The sequence below is a fragment of the Macrotis lagotis genome, chromosome 1 (genome assembly GCF_037893015.1).
Source record: "Macrotis lagotis isolate mMagLag1 chromosome 1, bilby.v1.9.chrom.fasta, whole genome shotgun sequence".
Lineage (NCBI taxonomy): Eukaryota > Metazoa > Chordata > Mammalia > Peramelemorphia > Peramelidae > Macrotis > Macrotis lagotis.
Window position 1 is genome coordinate 399,013,136 of NC_133658.1, and position 14,189 is coordinate 399,027,324.

Here is a 14,189-nt window from a genome sequence, read left to right on the forward strand (position 1 = left end):
TATATGGACATGCAACTCTGCAGTCCCAGGCACTGTGTCCCCCTCTCTCTCCAATCTTCTCTTGAGCCCCTCTCTCTATGTCCCTGCCTTCCCACACCTCCATCCCTATAGGAACTACTCAGCAAGACGGGTTTGCTGCTGCAGCAGCTGAAGGCTGAGCCTGTTGAAGCTTGCCCCATACTGCTGTTGACCTGGGTTAGTGGGAAGATTTTCTGCATACCAAGGAGGCACAAAACTCCTGAGGAGGCTGTGCATGGGCCAAGTCCTATCCTGAGCTGCAACAGTGAGCCCGAGTTTTGGAGAAGCAGAATGAGGGTGCCCAAAGGTTAAGGATGTCACCCCCAGAATCTCATGAATGGAAGAAATACGTTTCTGTTGTGTCATGAGACATGTAACTCCAACTGATGCTCTCCTCCCATCCTGGTACTGAGAAATTAGCCAGTATGACTATGAGTTGGGTTTGGGTCATGCAGAGTGTGTCATTAATATAGACTTTGTCCCTACTAATTCTCTTGGGGATGGGAGCTTCCAGAGGGATCCTTAGTATGGGGTGGTAGTAGTAGTGGTGGTATTTATTGGGGAGGGGGAGGTGTATGTAAGACATTCAGCCCTACCAAGGGCTCTAGAACATCTATCTTTACCCTGACCTTCACCCTCTATTCTCTATGAGTCTGTTAGGGTGATATGACTTGAGACTATTAATTTCCTCGACCCTGGAAGTTTAACTCTTCCTGGTCTCTGAAGACAAGAGGCACCTGGAGAAACAAGTCATTCCTGTTTTACCCAGGAATGCATTTAACACCTGGAAGGCCACTCTGTGCCAACCTGGATAAATGTCAGACCATATTCAGAGGCAGCACCCACTCTGGGACTCCCATTGAAAATTTCCCTGGAGACACTGCCCCAGGGAGATTTAGCCCCATTCTCACACTCAGCTGCCAAGGACTGGAGACCTAGATCCTAATCTTGGTCTTGTCACTTACTGGTTGTGTGACCTTGGCCAGATAATAACAATAGCACCCTATACTGGGATACTTTATCAAAACAGTTTCATTATCATGTTTGATTCTCACTGCAACTTTGCAAGGTTGGCGGGGCAGTTATTTTTGTTTCCTTTTTACAGGTGAGGCAATAGGTGCCGAGACTGTGATTTATCACAGGTTACAGAGAGGAATCAACAGATCCAGGACTAGAATTCCTGATTGGATGCTCCTTTTCATTTTACTGAAGGAAAAATTTTAGATATGGAGATGTGGAAAACACATAAGACAGATAAAAGTCTTTGTCCATGAGTTCTTTTCAACCCAGGATTAGGTGTAGTCCTGCCTGGAGACAGGAGATGGATAGCTTCCAAATTTTCCAGCTCCAGGATTTTGCCATGTTAACATTTGCCAATTTCTCTTAAGACTTTGATTTTATATGGGGAATAGGTTTAAGTGCATTGTTCGGGAATTCAGTTCCACAAATATTAATTAAATGCTCACCATATGCCAAGCTTATTCTAAAAACTGGGGGATACAAGGGGTGTTTTTTGGGGTATTTTTTAAAGCTCAACACCTGCCCAATGGCTTCCTTTATTATTAATTAAAGGAAAATGCTGTTGACACAAATAAACATAATACCAAATACAAAGTAATGGGAAGGAAAAATAAAGGGATTCAGACAAAGAATGTTAAGACAATTTGAGGAGGAAGAGTTGGTGTGATTAGAGAAAGTTTCCCAGAAGATATTCCACCTTGAGTTGATCTGTGGAGGAAAGATGAATTTCATCAGTTGAAGATGGAGGCATCTGCATGCTTTAAGTATCATCTCCATATGTATGCATATGGGAGTATATTCACAGAATTATAGAATTGGGGTGAAGGGATCTCAGAAGATGTGTGATTCACTCCTTCATTTTACAGGGATGGGGAAACTGAGTCTCAGAGAGGCAGAGAGATATGTCAAAGGTCATATATGATTAAGACAGAGTTGTTGTTCTAATTCAGGTATCTTAATTCCTGCTCCTTTTTCCTTTGCCTTATTGGTCTTTGATAGTTTAGCATGTAAATGTTTGGTTAAACACAGCATTTCAACTCATTAAAAGCTGAGGAATTTTTTGTTATTATTGAATACAGTTGTTTCTCATGGTTATTTTTCTCTACAAATTCAAAGAAGCAGGCCATTGCAGGACAAGACTGAGAAACATCTGTTAGTTCAATGTGGCTTGAGCAGAGAATACTCCTTGAAGAATACCTGAGAGATAAATCTGGACAAGTAGAGGAGAAGTAGATTGTAGAGGGTTTTGAATGCTAAACCCAAGAGTTTATATTTTATCCTGTAGGAAAGTTGTTCAACTGGATTTTGTAGTGACATATTGAATGTTCTTATTTGTAACATTTTTCTTTCTCTTTATTGTACTTAATTTCATGCTAATTCTTTTTCCCATGGAGTTTTTTTCCCATTGACTCATATTTATTTCTGTTTCCACCTAGGTGATTCCTCACAATGGCCATCATAGTGGTTAGTTTTGTGCTTCTCCTGCTTCGCTGTTTGTCCTGTGAGAGGCTCCAGGAGAGCTCTAGTCCATCATCCTTGCACTTCACCCACCCCATATACAATGCCACCATCTATGAGAACTCAGCTCCCAAGACTTATGTGGAGAGTTTTGGCAAGATGGGCATCTACTTGACAGAACCCCAGATGGTGGTGAGATACCGCATTATCTCAGGGGATCTGGCTAATGTATTTAAAACAGAGGAGCATGTGGTGGGCAGCTTTTGCTTTCTGAGGATAAGGACCAAAAGTGGAAACACAGCAATTCTGAACCGGGAGGTTTGTGACAGCTACACTCTTGTCATTCAAGCCACAGAACAGACTCTAGGGTATGAGACTTCCACTCAAGTGATGGTTCACATTTTAGATCAAAATGATTTAAAGCCTTTGTTCTCTCCCCCATCCTATAAAGTTGCCATCCCTGAAGACACCCCTCTCAAAAGTGCCATCTGCATGGTAAGCGCTACTGATGCCGACCTTGGCCAGAATGCTGACTTCTATTATGCCTTCAATGCCCGATCAGAGCTGTTTACAATCCATCCTACCAGTGGTGTAGTGACTGTAACCCGAAAACTTAATGCCACCTGGAAGGGGAGGCATGAGCTTCAGGTACTGGCTGTGGACCGCATGCGGAAGATCTCCGAGGGCAATGGATTTGGCAACCTGGCCTCTCTGGTAGTCCAGGTAGACCCATCTCCCAAGAAGCCACCAGCTATTTCTTCGGTAGTGGTGACATCACAGGATGACATTGAGGACAACGCCTATGCCACCCTCATCGTGGATGCAAATGGCTCAGAAGCTGGAGTTGAAGTAGTGAACATAGTGGATGGAGACCCAGGAAAGCATTTCAAAGTTATCAAATCATATGTTGGGAGCAACAAGTTTATATTAGTATCTATCAGAGATATTGATTGGTTGGAATATCGTCATGGATTCAACCTAAGTCTTCAGGCCAAAGGTGGAGGAAAGCCTCCTTTGTATTCCCAAATCAGAGGCATCCACTTACCTCCTTCCAAAATAGCCTCAGCCAAGTTTGAGAAGGCCATTTACAGAGTCCAGCTCAGTGAAGTTTCCCCTCCAGGAAGTCGTGTTGTGATGGTTAAAGTCACCCCAACCTTCTCAAGTCTGCAATATATTCTAAAGTCTACCTCAGAGAACTCAGGGTTCAAGATTAATTCTCAAACTGGATTGATAACCACAACAAAGTTGATGGACTTCCATGATCGAGCCAGGTATCAGCTACATGTTGGAACCACTTTGGGGCCGGCTTCTACAACTGTGGTTATTGACATCATTGACTGTAACAATCATGCCCCTGTCTTTTCTCAATCTTCTTACCATGGCACATTTGATGAAAATCTTCCTCCTGGGACCAGTGTCCTAACTGTTACTGCCACAGACCAAGACCATGGGGATAATGGCTTTGTCACTTATTCTATCTCTAGCCCAAGAATTGTCCCATTCACCATAGACCCCTATTTGGGGGTCATATCCACTTCCAAACTAATGGACTATGAGCTCATGCAAAGACTTTATAACTTTCGGGTCTGGGCATCAGACTGGGGATCCCCATTCCGCCGAGAGAGTGAAGTTTCCATTTCACTCATGCTCAACAATTTAAATGACAATCATCCAATGTTTGAGAATGCTAACTGCAATGGTACCATCCCTTGGGACCTACGGGTGGGAGAGACAGTAGTGACCCTTTCAGCCATAGACATGGATGAGCTTCTGAACCTGAGGTATGAGATTGTGTCTGGAAATGAGTTGGAGTATTTTGATCTGAACCATTTCTCTGGAGTGGTTTCCCTCAAACGTTCCTTTAAGAACCTTCCTCCTGGTCAGCATTATTCCTTGAAAATCACTGCCTCAGATGGGGACAACTATGCCTTGCCTACATCTTTGAATGTCACTGTAGTGACTTCAGGCTCTCCAGTACATGTGCAATGTGAAGAAACTGGTGTGCTAAAGCATCTCACAGAAACCATCATCCACTCTGTTGGGTCTCAGATCCAGGAACCTAGTCCTGAGGAATTCACCTCCTTAAGCACATATCACATCAACCACTATACCCCTCAATTTGAGGACCACTTCCCTCAGTCCATTGACATCTTGGAAGGTGTTCCCATCAATACCACTGTGGCACAACTAGCTGCTTCTGACCTTGACACTGGCTTCAATGGAAAACTGGTCTATGTCCTTGCTGGGGGCAATGAAGAGAGCCGCTTTGATGTTGAGTTGGAGACAGGACTGCTCAAGGTGGCTGCTCCTTTGGATCATGAAGCCACCAGTTTCTATATTCTTAATGTGACTGTGTATGACCTTGGCACTCCCCAGAAATCATCCTGGAAGCAGTTGGCAGTGAATGTTGGGGATGAGAATGATAACATACCAAGATTCCCTCCTGGTGGTTATCAGGTAGAGATTCGAGAGGATATGGAAATAGGGACCACAATCGCACAGATGAAAGCAGAAGATGCTGACAAGGATGACAATGGGAGAGTCTGCTACACTCTGCTGAGCCCCACAGATAAATTTTCCCTTCATGCTCTTACTGGTGAGGTAGTGGTCACAGGGCCTTTGGATAGGGAATCACAGCCTCAGTATATGCTTAAGGTAGAGGCACGAGATCAGGCAAAGGTGGGTCATCAGCTCTTTTCTATCACAAACCTGGTGGTAACACTAACTGATGTCAATGACAATACTCCACAATGTATCCCAGAACTAAGTCAAGTGAAGGTCCCTGAGGATTTGCCCTTGGGAACTGTCCTGACCTTTCTGGAGGCCTTTGACCCAGACCTAGGCCCTGGAGGAGAGGTGAAGTATACATTGATGGATGATGCTCAGGGAACGTTTGGACTGGATCCAATAACAGGAGCATTGAGCCTGGAAAGGGAGTTGGACTTTGAAAAGAGGACCTGGTATAATTTGAGTCTGTGGGCTAGTGATAGTGGAAAGCCCATGGCTCGTGGGGCATCCTGCCACATACAAGTAACAGTTTTGGATGTGAATGAGAATTTGCATCCTCCTCGTTTTGCCTCTTTTGTATACCAGGGCCAGGTGGAGGAGAATAGTCTCCCAGGGACACCAGTGATGTCAGTCACTGCCCAGGATGTTGACCTTGGCCAGGATGGGGTCATCCAGTACTTCCTGCGTGATGGTACTGATCTTGCCACATTCAGCATTGATCGGAACACAGGTAGGCATTGCAATATAATAGAAAGAGCCCTGGACTAGAATTTAGGAGACCTGACTTTGTCAGGACACTTCCTCACTGTGGGCTTGAGTTTCCTGGTCTTTAAGATGTGAAAGGATTTGTCTCTAATGATCCTTTCAATTCTAACAGTATTCTCTGTTTTGTTAAGTCCCTTCCAGTCTGTTGTATGTTCAGAGGTCCCTCCCAATTCTAATATTCTGTGTTCCATATTCTTAGTTTCCTTCCATCTTTTTCACTCTGTGTTCTATATTTTAAGGTCCCTTTAAGCTCTGACATTCTATCATTTAAAGTCTCTCCCAGATCTAGCATTCTATGTCCTAATTCCAAGGTTCCTTTCAATTCTGACATCTTAATAATCTAAGGCTGCTCCTAGGTTTGTGATTCCATGATACCTAATGCAATTTTAGTTGAAGGCTTTAACTTATTTCTTAGGGATGATCCAGACCATGATGCCTCTGGACCGAGAGTTCACCTCACACTACTGGTTGACAGTATTGGCTGTGGATCAGGGTTCTATACCTCTCTCTTCTGTGACTGAAGTCTATATTGAAGTCATGGATACTAATGACAATCCCCCCCAGATGTCAAGACCTGTCTACTACCCTTCAGTCAAAGAAGATGCCCCTTTGAATACTTCTGTCCTTCAACTGGATGCCTGGGATCCAGACACCATCTCCAAAGGGAAGCTGACATTCCATATCATCGGTGGAAATAACTTGGGATTCTTCATCATTAACTCTCTGACAGGTAAGGATCCCAGAAAGTTAGCCTTGAATCTTCCAGTTTAGCTAAAACCTTTGGAATCCTCTGGTCATGATTCTTTCCCTTGGGAGGATAAAATGACACTTTGCCTTATTTTCTTTGGGAATTCAGCAAAGTAAAGTAACTTGTCTATATTTAAATGAAAATAAGTGATTAACTCAGAAGAGTTAATACACACCATTGCCTCAGACTGAGGCCTAATTCTTGATCTTTATCTCAGCCTGAAGTCTAGGTCTTGGATCCAGCTGTAATTTCTAACCTTACAATGAACTCTTAAGACTAAGCCCTAACCTTGTCTCAGAATAAATCCTAACCCTGGTTTGAGACTGAGTCTTAAGCCCAGCTAAAGATTACCTCTTAAACCTAACCATTGTTAGTGGATTTTTATTGTTCAGTTGTGTCTGGCTCTTTGTGACCCCGTGAGCTATAGCACACCAGGCCATTCTGTCCTCCACTATCTCTTGAAAGCTGCCCAAGTTCATGTTTATTGTTTCCATCACACTATCTATCCATCTCCCCCTCTGCTGTCCCCTTTTGCTTTTTCCCTCAATCTTTCTCAACATCAGGTTCTTTCCCAATGAGTTCCACTTTATCATTATGTGGTCAAAGTATTTAAACTTCAATTTCAGTATTTGACCTTCCATTGAATAACCTGAATTAACTTCTTTAAGCATTGACTAATTTGATCTCTTTGTTGTCCAAGGGACTCTCACCACCACAATTCTAAAGTGTCTATTCTGTAATGCTTGGCCTTTCTTATGATCCAGCTCTTGTACCCTTATTACTGAAAAAACCATAGCTTTGATTAAATGAATCTTTGTCTCTGTTTTTTAGTACGTGGTCCAGATTTGCCATAACTTTCCTTCTAAGGGATGTCTTTTATTTTCATGGCTGCTGTTGCTGTCTGCAATGATCTTTGCACCCAAGAATATAAAATCTGGCACTGTTTCCATTTCTTTTCCCTCTGTTTATCAGGAAGTGATGAGACAAGTTTCCAAAATCTTAGTTTTATTGATGTTAAATTTCTTTTTTTTTTTTTTAGTTTTTTTGCAAGGCAAACGGGGTTAAAGTGGCTTGCCCAAGGCCACACAGCTAAGTAATTATTATGTGTCTGAGACCGGATTTGAACCCAGGTACTCCTGACTCCAGGACCGGTGCTGTATCCACTACGCCACCTAGCTGCCCCTGATGTTAAATTTCAAGCCGGCTTTTATACTTATCTCTTTCACCCTCACCAAGAGATTAATTCCTCTTCATTTTCTGCCATCAGAGTGATATCATCTGCATATCTGAGTGTTGATATTTTTCCCAGCAATCTTAATTAAGGTTTTTGATTCATTCAGCCTGACTTTTCACATGATATACTCTGCATATAAGGTGATATTGTTAGTAATAGTACAGAAATAGATGAGAGAGTGTGGATACTTAGTGTAGCCTATCCTTATCATTAGAGACCACTCAAAGCTTTGAAATGGTGGTCATCTTAGCAATGACAGAAGTATATATAGTTTTTCTTATCATCATGATCATCTTCATCATAACTCATAACTAATTCTCTAGCACTTTACAAAGCCCTTTCTTCAAAAAACTCTGTACAGGAGGGGCTGCAAATTCATCCTTGGTTTACAGATAAAGAAACTGAAACTTATTGAGAAGTAACTTGTCCAATTTTACATGAACAATAAATCACAAAGCATAGGATTATATCACTAGAGCATAAATTTACAATTGGCAGGGTAAGGGTCACCTTGATCAATCTTCTTATTTCTCATATGAGAAATGAGACAGCCCACTGAGGTTAATTTCCCTGCCCATTGGCATAAAGGTAGAAAATAGTAGGGCTAAGATCCTTCTCCTAAGCCATGCTATGACCTAAGGGGCAGCAGAGCTCAGAACTCCTCTACCTTCCTCTAGCCTCTCAGCTGTTTCAGGGACTAAATTAACGTCCAACTTTAGGTCTTCCTCTAGACCAGAAGGACATGAAAGAGTAATAAGAAAAGATTGGTAGAAAGTAGGCAACCAATCTTTTTTCCTGGCAAAAATATTTTAATTTTACTCAGTGAATCACAGGAGATTTGTGATCAATGGAGTAATATGAGTAGACCCATGTATAAGGAAGATGACTGGCAACAGTTTGAAAAAGATGAATTGAAAGTAGGGGAGGGAGAGGAAAACATTGAGGCAATAAGATCTATAAAGAAGGTTATTGCAGTAGTTGAGGCAGATATCAAAGAGGGCCTATGCCAGAGTGGTGGCAATAAAGGGGAGGGGGTTACAACATAAAGATGTTAAAAGATTTTAAAAATAAAGTTACTAGGACTCAGTGACTTAGGATAGTAGATGTTCAAGAGAAGAAAGAGTTTCAAAAACAGATTTTGGATATTGGAGACCTAGGGAATGGAAGCCACCGTGAACAGAGAGAGTTTGAATAAAAAAGTTTGAAAGAAGAGTTTTGGAAGGGAAAGATAATCAGTTCAGTTTGGAACAGGCCCTTTGGAATGAGTTAGGCCTCTTGCCAGTCTTACTCTACACCTCCTCTTCCTCTGGGTGGTGGGGAAAGGGAGATTTCTTTTACCTCTGGAACTGGGGACAGTTCATTCTGCTCAGCTCCCTCCAGGGCCAGGTTCTGTTTACTGTCAACAGCTCCCTGACAGGGGTGTTTGGTACAGCTCCCTGCAGGGTAGAGATGTTCCTGGTCTTCTTCTTCCCACCCATATGAAGTGAGAAGAGGTAATCTTCAAAAGGGTGTGTATTTAAAAAATGCAATAGAATCAGCCAGATTAAAAAAAAACTGGAAGATCTGTTGCCTACCCTTAGGGGTTGACATAAAGGAAAGTATTCCCATCCATCTTTCCTATCATCATAATGATTCAACATCCTTTATTAGATATCCATCAAATTTATGTCAAATGCATACTATGTGTGATCCCTCTGGTCTGTCATAAGGAGGATGTAAAGTTCAGTTGGACTTGGTCCCCTTGAGGAGCTTATGCTCTAGAAAAGGGAGTCTTTACTTTTTTGCTTTATGGACTTCTGCAATACTTCTTCAGAATAATTTTTTTAAATGTTTAAAATAAAATATGTAGAATTACAAGGGATACTAATTACATTGAAATAGTTATAAAAATATTTTTAAAAAAATTCATTGTTCTTAATTGGTCTGGGAGGGAGGATAAGTGGTGTGTAAAATAATTGCAAGATAGCAAGTGAGAACACTTAGGCAGGGCATGATGATTAGCTTCATGTAATGGAAGTGCTACCATGGGAAAGGGAAATCAGATGTTTCTTCTTGACCCCAGAGGATAGTTCTTGAACTAATTGGTCCTTGAACACTTTATACATACCCCTTTCAAGGCAATATGGAATGGTGGCAAAAACTTTGGTTCGAGAGCCAGAGAACATGGTTTCCATTCCCTCTTCTGATTGCTTCCATATGACTTGTACTACTACAATTAACCTGTCAAGGTTTCAATTTCTGAACTTATAAAATGAGGAGTAGTTTGTACCAGATAGCCTTGGAACTCCCTTCAAGTCCTGTATTGACTATCCCAGCTCTATTTGCTATTTATATGGCTTTGGGCAACTTATTTCACCTCTCTTGATCTCAGAGTCCTCATAACTCAAAAGATCCAGGGAAAGAACTGATAAATAGAAATATGTATAGCGTGATTTTTACACATAAATACATACATACTTGCATATATATATGCATATTATATATATATATATATATATTTGCATTTAATGATAGCCATCTCTAGAGTGGGGAGGGGGGAGAAAAAAGAGGGAAAAAGAAAGTTACATGATACCTTTATTAGATATTTAAAAGGAATAGCAAATGTACATAAAAGATTTACAGTTTCATGTGCAGTTTTTTTGTATTCTACTATGTTATGGAAATACTTATTTTATTTCTTAGGTTCAGACCAAAATAAATAAAAATGTTTAAAAAGTTGAGAAGCAAATTTACTTTGAAATCAGGAAAAATCTTCTTAGCCATTAAAATTGTCCCAAAGTAGAACAAGATAATGAAGGTGCTCAGTGGAGACTTTTGAGCCAAGTTAGAAAATATTATTGGGAGCAATATTTCTTAAGTTGTGGATCAAGCTACATGACCCCCTAAGATCCTTTCTGACTCTGAGATTCTATATTTTTGTAATTCTGAAGTGCCATTAAAGAAGCATATATTCAAATGTTTTGGAGATCTTAGATTTGTAGAATCCCAGAATTGAAAGGTATCTCCAGCACCTTAGCCTAATTCGTGCCTAAGTTGAAACTACTTCAGATACTAGTAAATGCTTTTCCATCAGGTGACTGGCAGTTCATCACTCTCTGGGATGGATGAACCATTCATTTTAGTCATTTGATTTAGGAACTTTTCCCTTTAAAAGAGTCAAATTATGCAGTGCTTCATAGTATCTTTGCCTGGTGCAACCATAGACAAATCACTTAAAGTTCTCCCTCTTTTTAGGAGCTTATTCTCAAAAGACAGAGGGTTCCCAAGGTATCCCTGAGATAATGATAGACATTCTCCTTTCTGGGAGTTGTAACCAAGTCTGAATGGTAGTACCTGAAAGACAGACACAAACCCTGAGGGACGTATATGGGGAGAAGGGAATAAAGAAGGGAGAATGGAAGGAAACAAAGAGGGAAGAGAAAGGGAGAGGAGGAGGGAGAAGGGGAGGAAAGAAAAGGGGGAAAAGGAAGGGGAGAGGAGAGATAAGAAGAGAAAGGGGGAAAAGGGAAAAGAGAAAGAAAGAGAAGGGGAAGAAAAGAGGGGGAAAGGGAATGTAACAAAAGGAGGAAGAGAAAGAAAAAAGATGAAGACAGAGAAGAGGAGAAAGATGAAAAGGAGGATGAGGGATCAGTGGCCCAAACTTAGGTTATAGAGAGAAAAAAGGAGAGATAAAGAGAAAAAGATAAAAGTAGGAGAAAGGGTAGAGAGAAAGGTGGGAAGAGAGGTAGAGAGCATGTGTCCTGGAGAGGATGGAGACCTGTGAGCAACCTGTGGCGCCCTTCTGTGGCCTCTTTCCCTGGGCTGTAATTATGGAGCTTCCAGGATCCCTCTATCAACCTCCCCTCCTCCTTCATGTCTCCTCCCCCTGTGCTCAGAGATGGGTTGGGCTGAGTTAGGTTCTCTTAGGGAGAACAATGGGCCTGATCTGTTTCAACTTGATAATTTCTTCCTTTTCCTTACTCCTTCCTCCTTCTCTAACAATGACCCCGAGGCCGTGGGGGCCGGCAGGGAGCCAGGACCTTGTCTCTCCCACTGCCTTCTTCACTGTGAACCCAAGTAGGGAGGCCCCTCAGGACTGGAAACAGTGGTGGTGGTAGACTCCATTAGTCTTGGGGGCAGAAAGAATTCAAGGATTTTCAGCTTAAGATATAAATAAAACCCAACTTCAATACTGAGCCTCTAGATTCTGGCATTGAGCCCCCCATTGCTCCCCTTTATCCTTGTGGCTTGGTGGATAAAGTGCTGAACTTGAGTCAAGAAGACGGGTTTTGGAGGCAGCTAGGGGGCACAGTGGATAGAGCACCAGCCCTGGAGTCAGAGGGACCTGAGTTCAAAATAAGCTTCAGATACTTAATAATTACCTAGTTGTGTGACCTTGGGCAAATTACTTAACCCCATTGCCTTAAATAAATAAAAAAATTATAAAACGAAGACTTGGGTTTGAAGTCTAATTCAAACAGTAAGTAGCTGTGTGATCCTGGTCAAATCTCTTAACCTCTCTATCACTGTTTATTTATCTGTAAAATGGAGCTAATGATAGCATTTTCTGCATAGGACTACTATGGGGATCAAATCAGGTTATATATAAACTATTTACAAGACTTAATATTCTATATAGATTTGAGTTATTATTTTTCATAGAGACTCCTTTCTCTCATTGAGTTCCCATACTGTCATCTCTGTCCTTCTGAGGTGATTCTCCTCTGTTCTTAGTATTTAATCCCTTTATCCTTGATACTTATCTGTCCACTCTCAAGATTCTGGACTCTGCCAAAAAATATATAGTTGTACAATTGACAACTGAGGACAGAGTTCATCCTCCTGCTCTCATTTATTAGTTTCCTGCTCTTTTCCCTCCTTAATCGTGGAATCATTGGTCATCTTAACTATTCTTAGGTATATAGACCACTTTTGTTCAATAGGAAAGTTAAGGTCAATTATGAAAGAAGAGTGTTGGGCATGGATGGATGGTTTTCCTTCCAAGCTTTCTATTACATTTGTGTTGAGAGATGGTATCAACTTTACTTGAGAATAAAAGGAGCTCCTTGGATCCCAGAATTTTTCAAATATGGACTATCAGAGTTGGAAGGTACCTCAGGAATGACTATTCCAAACTTTACCTAAAATCGAGCTGTTGGTTATGACAGAGACCTCTCTGGAGGACAATCAACTTCGATTACCCAGAAATATCTTGACAGTTTTCCCTCTTCTTCACTGATCAAGAAAACATCCCCAATTTCAATACCCTTATAAGCTTAGTTTGCTTCTGAAATGGGTTGTAAATTGCCTGGGCTGGTTGTATTGAAAACTGGCCAAGATTAAAAGCAATGAACCAATCTCCCTGGGGCCTTTACCCTGGGTGCTTGATGCTGCTTGTGCAAGTACATGCATGCACTAATATTCACACTCACAGTTACATATGCCCAGACAGAAAGCACACTTGGAGACAGAGGGATGAAAAAACGGTACAGTCTGTTTCACTGTTCTGTTAGAGAAATAAAAAAAAAATAGTCTCCTTTATTCACAGAGTCAGCACTTTCAGGTTGGGGGTAACAGTGGGCATCTTGCCTCATCTTTCCTTCAGTATAAAAATCCTAGATGTATAGAACTCTATTTGTCCATGTGCCCATGAGCTCTACCCAGACTCTATAATCATAAGGTCTTTAGACACTAAAGGACACAGTGGATGGAGTAATGATGTGGAGTCAGGAAGATCTCAAATTCAAATCTCATCTCAGATAAGTATCTAGCTATGTCACCTTGGGGCATGACCTCTCTCAGCCTCAGTTTCCTTATCTGTAAAAGGAGAAGGTTTGACAGAATGGTCTCTTAGGTCCCTTCTAGCTCTAAATCTATGTAGTTAATATGTATATGTGTATATATATATGTATATATAAATACACAGATATAATTACTAATATTTATATTGGACATTAAAAGTTATCTAACACTTTTCTTATATTTACCTTTTTTGATTTTCACAACAATCCTGGAAAGTAAATGCCATTTAAAAAAATACAAATCTATACAGATGAGGAAATTAAATTTCTGAAGTTGGATATAAACTCAGGTTTTCTTGATTCAAGGTCCAGGACTCTATCCACTATTTCGCCTAGCTGCCTTATTCACAAACATACACGCATGTGAAATTAGCATTGGTTTTAACTACATTATAGTCACACATCCACACAGATACTCACATATGTATATAACCAAATACAATCACGTGGTATGCATGGACATCCCTGTACACACAGTACATGTGCCCATTGACAGATAAAGGTACACAGGACACTTAGGCTAGATGAAGGAGTATTATGCAAATATACTAGGACATAATTAAGGAGATTAAGTGAGGAGGAAATGTCTAAACCTGCTTACAGTAGAAATCTGTGTTGGAGAAAAGTTTTAAAAGTAGTTAGATAAGGGCAGTTACAT

General features: G+C 41.0%; 1 protein-coding gene across 1 annotated transcript in view; it reads left to right on the forward strand.

Annotated features, from left to right (window-relative positions):
* Nucleotides 1-14,189, forward strand: part of FAT2 (FAT atypical cadherin 2) — a 115,591-nt gene that overhangs the window by 22,237 nt on the left and 79,165 nt on the right. Inside the window, exons 2-3 of the mRNA XM_074212577.1 lie at nucleotides 2,475-5,734; nucleotides 6,185-6,499. Coding sequence (XP_074068678.1) covers nucleotides 2,488-5,734; nucleotides 6,185-6,499 — 3,562 coding nt within the window. The 5' untranslated portion in view covers nucleotides 2,475-2,487. The remainder of the gene's footprint in view (nucleotides 1-2,474; nucleotides 5,735-6,184; nucleotides 6,500-14,189) is intronic.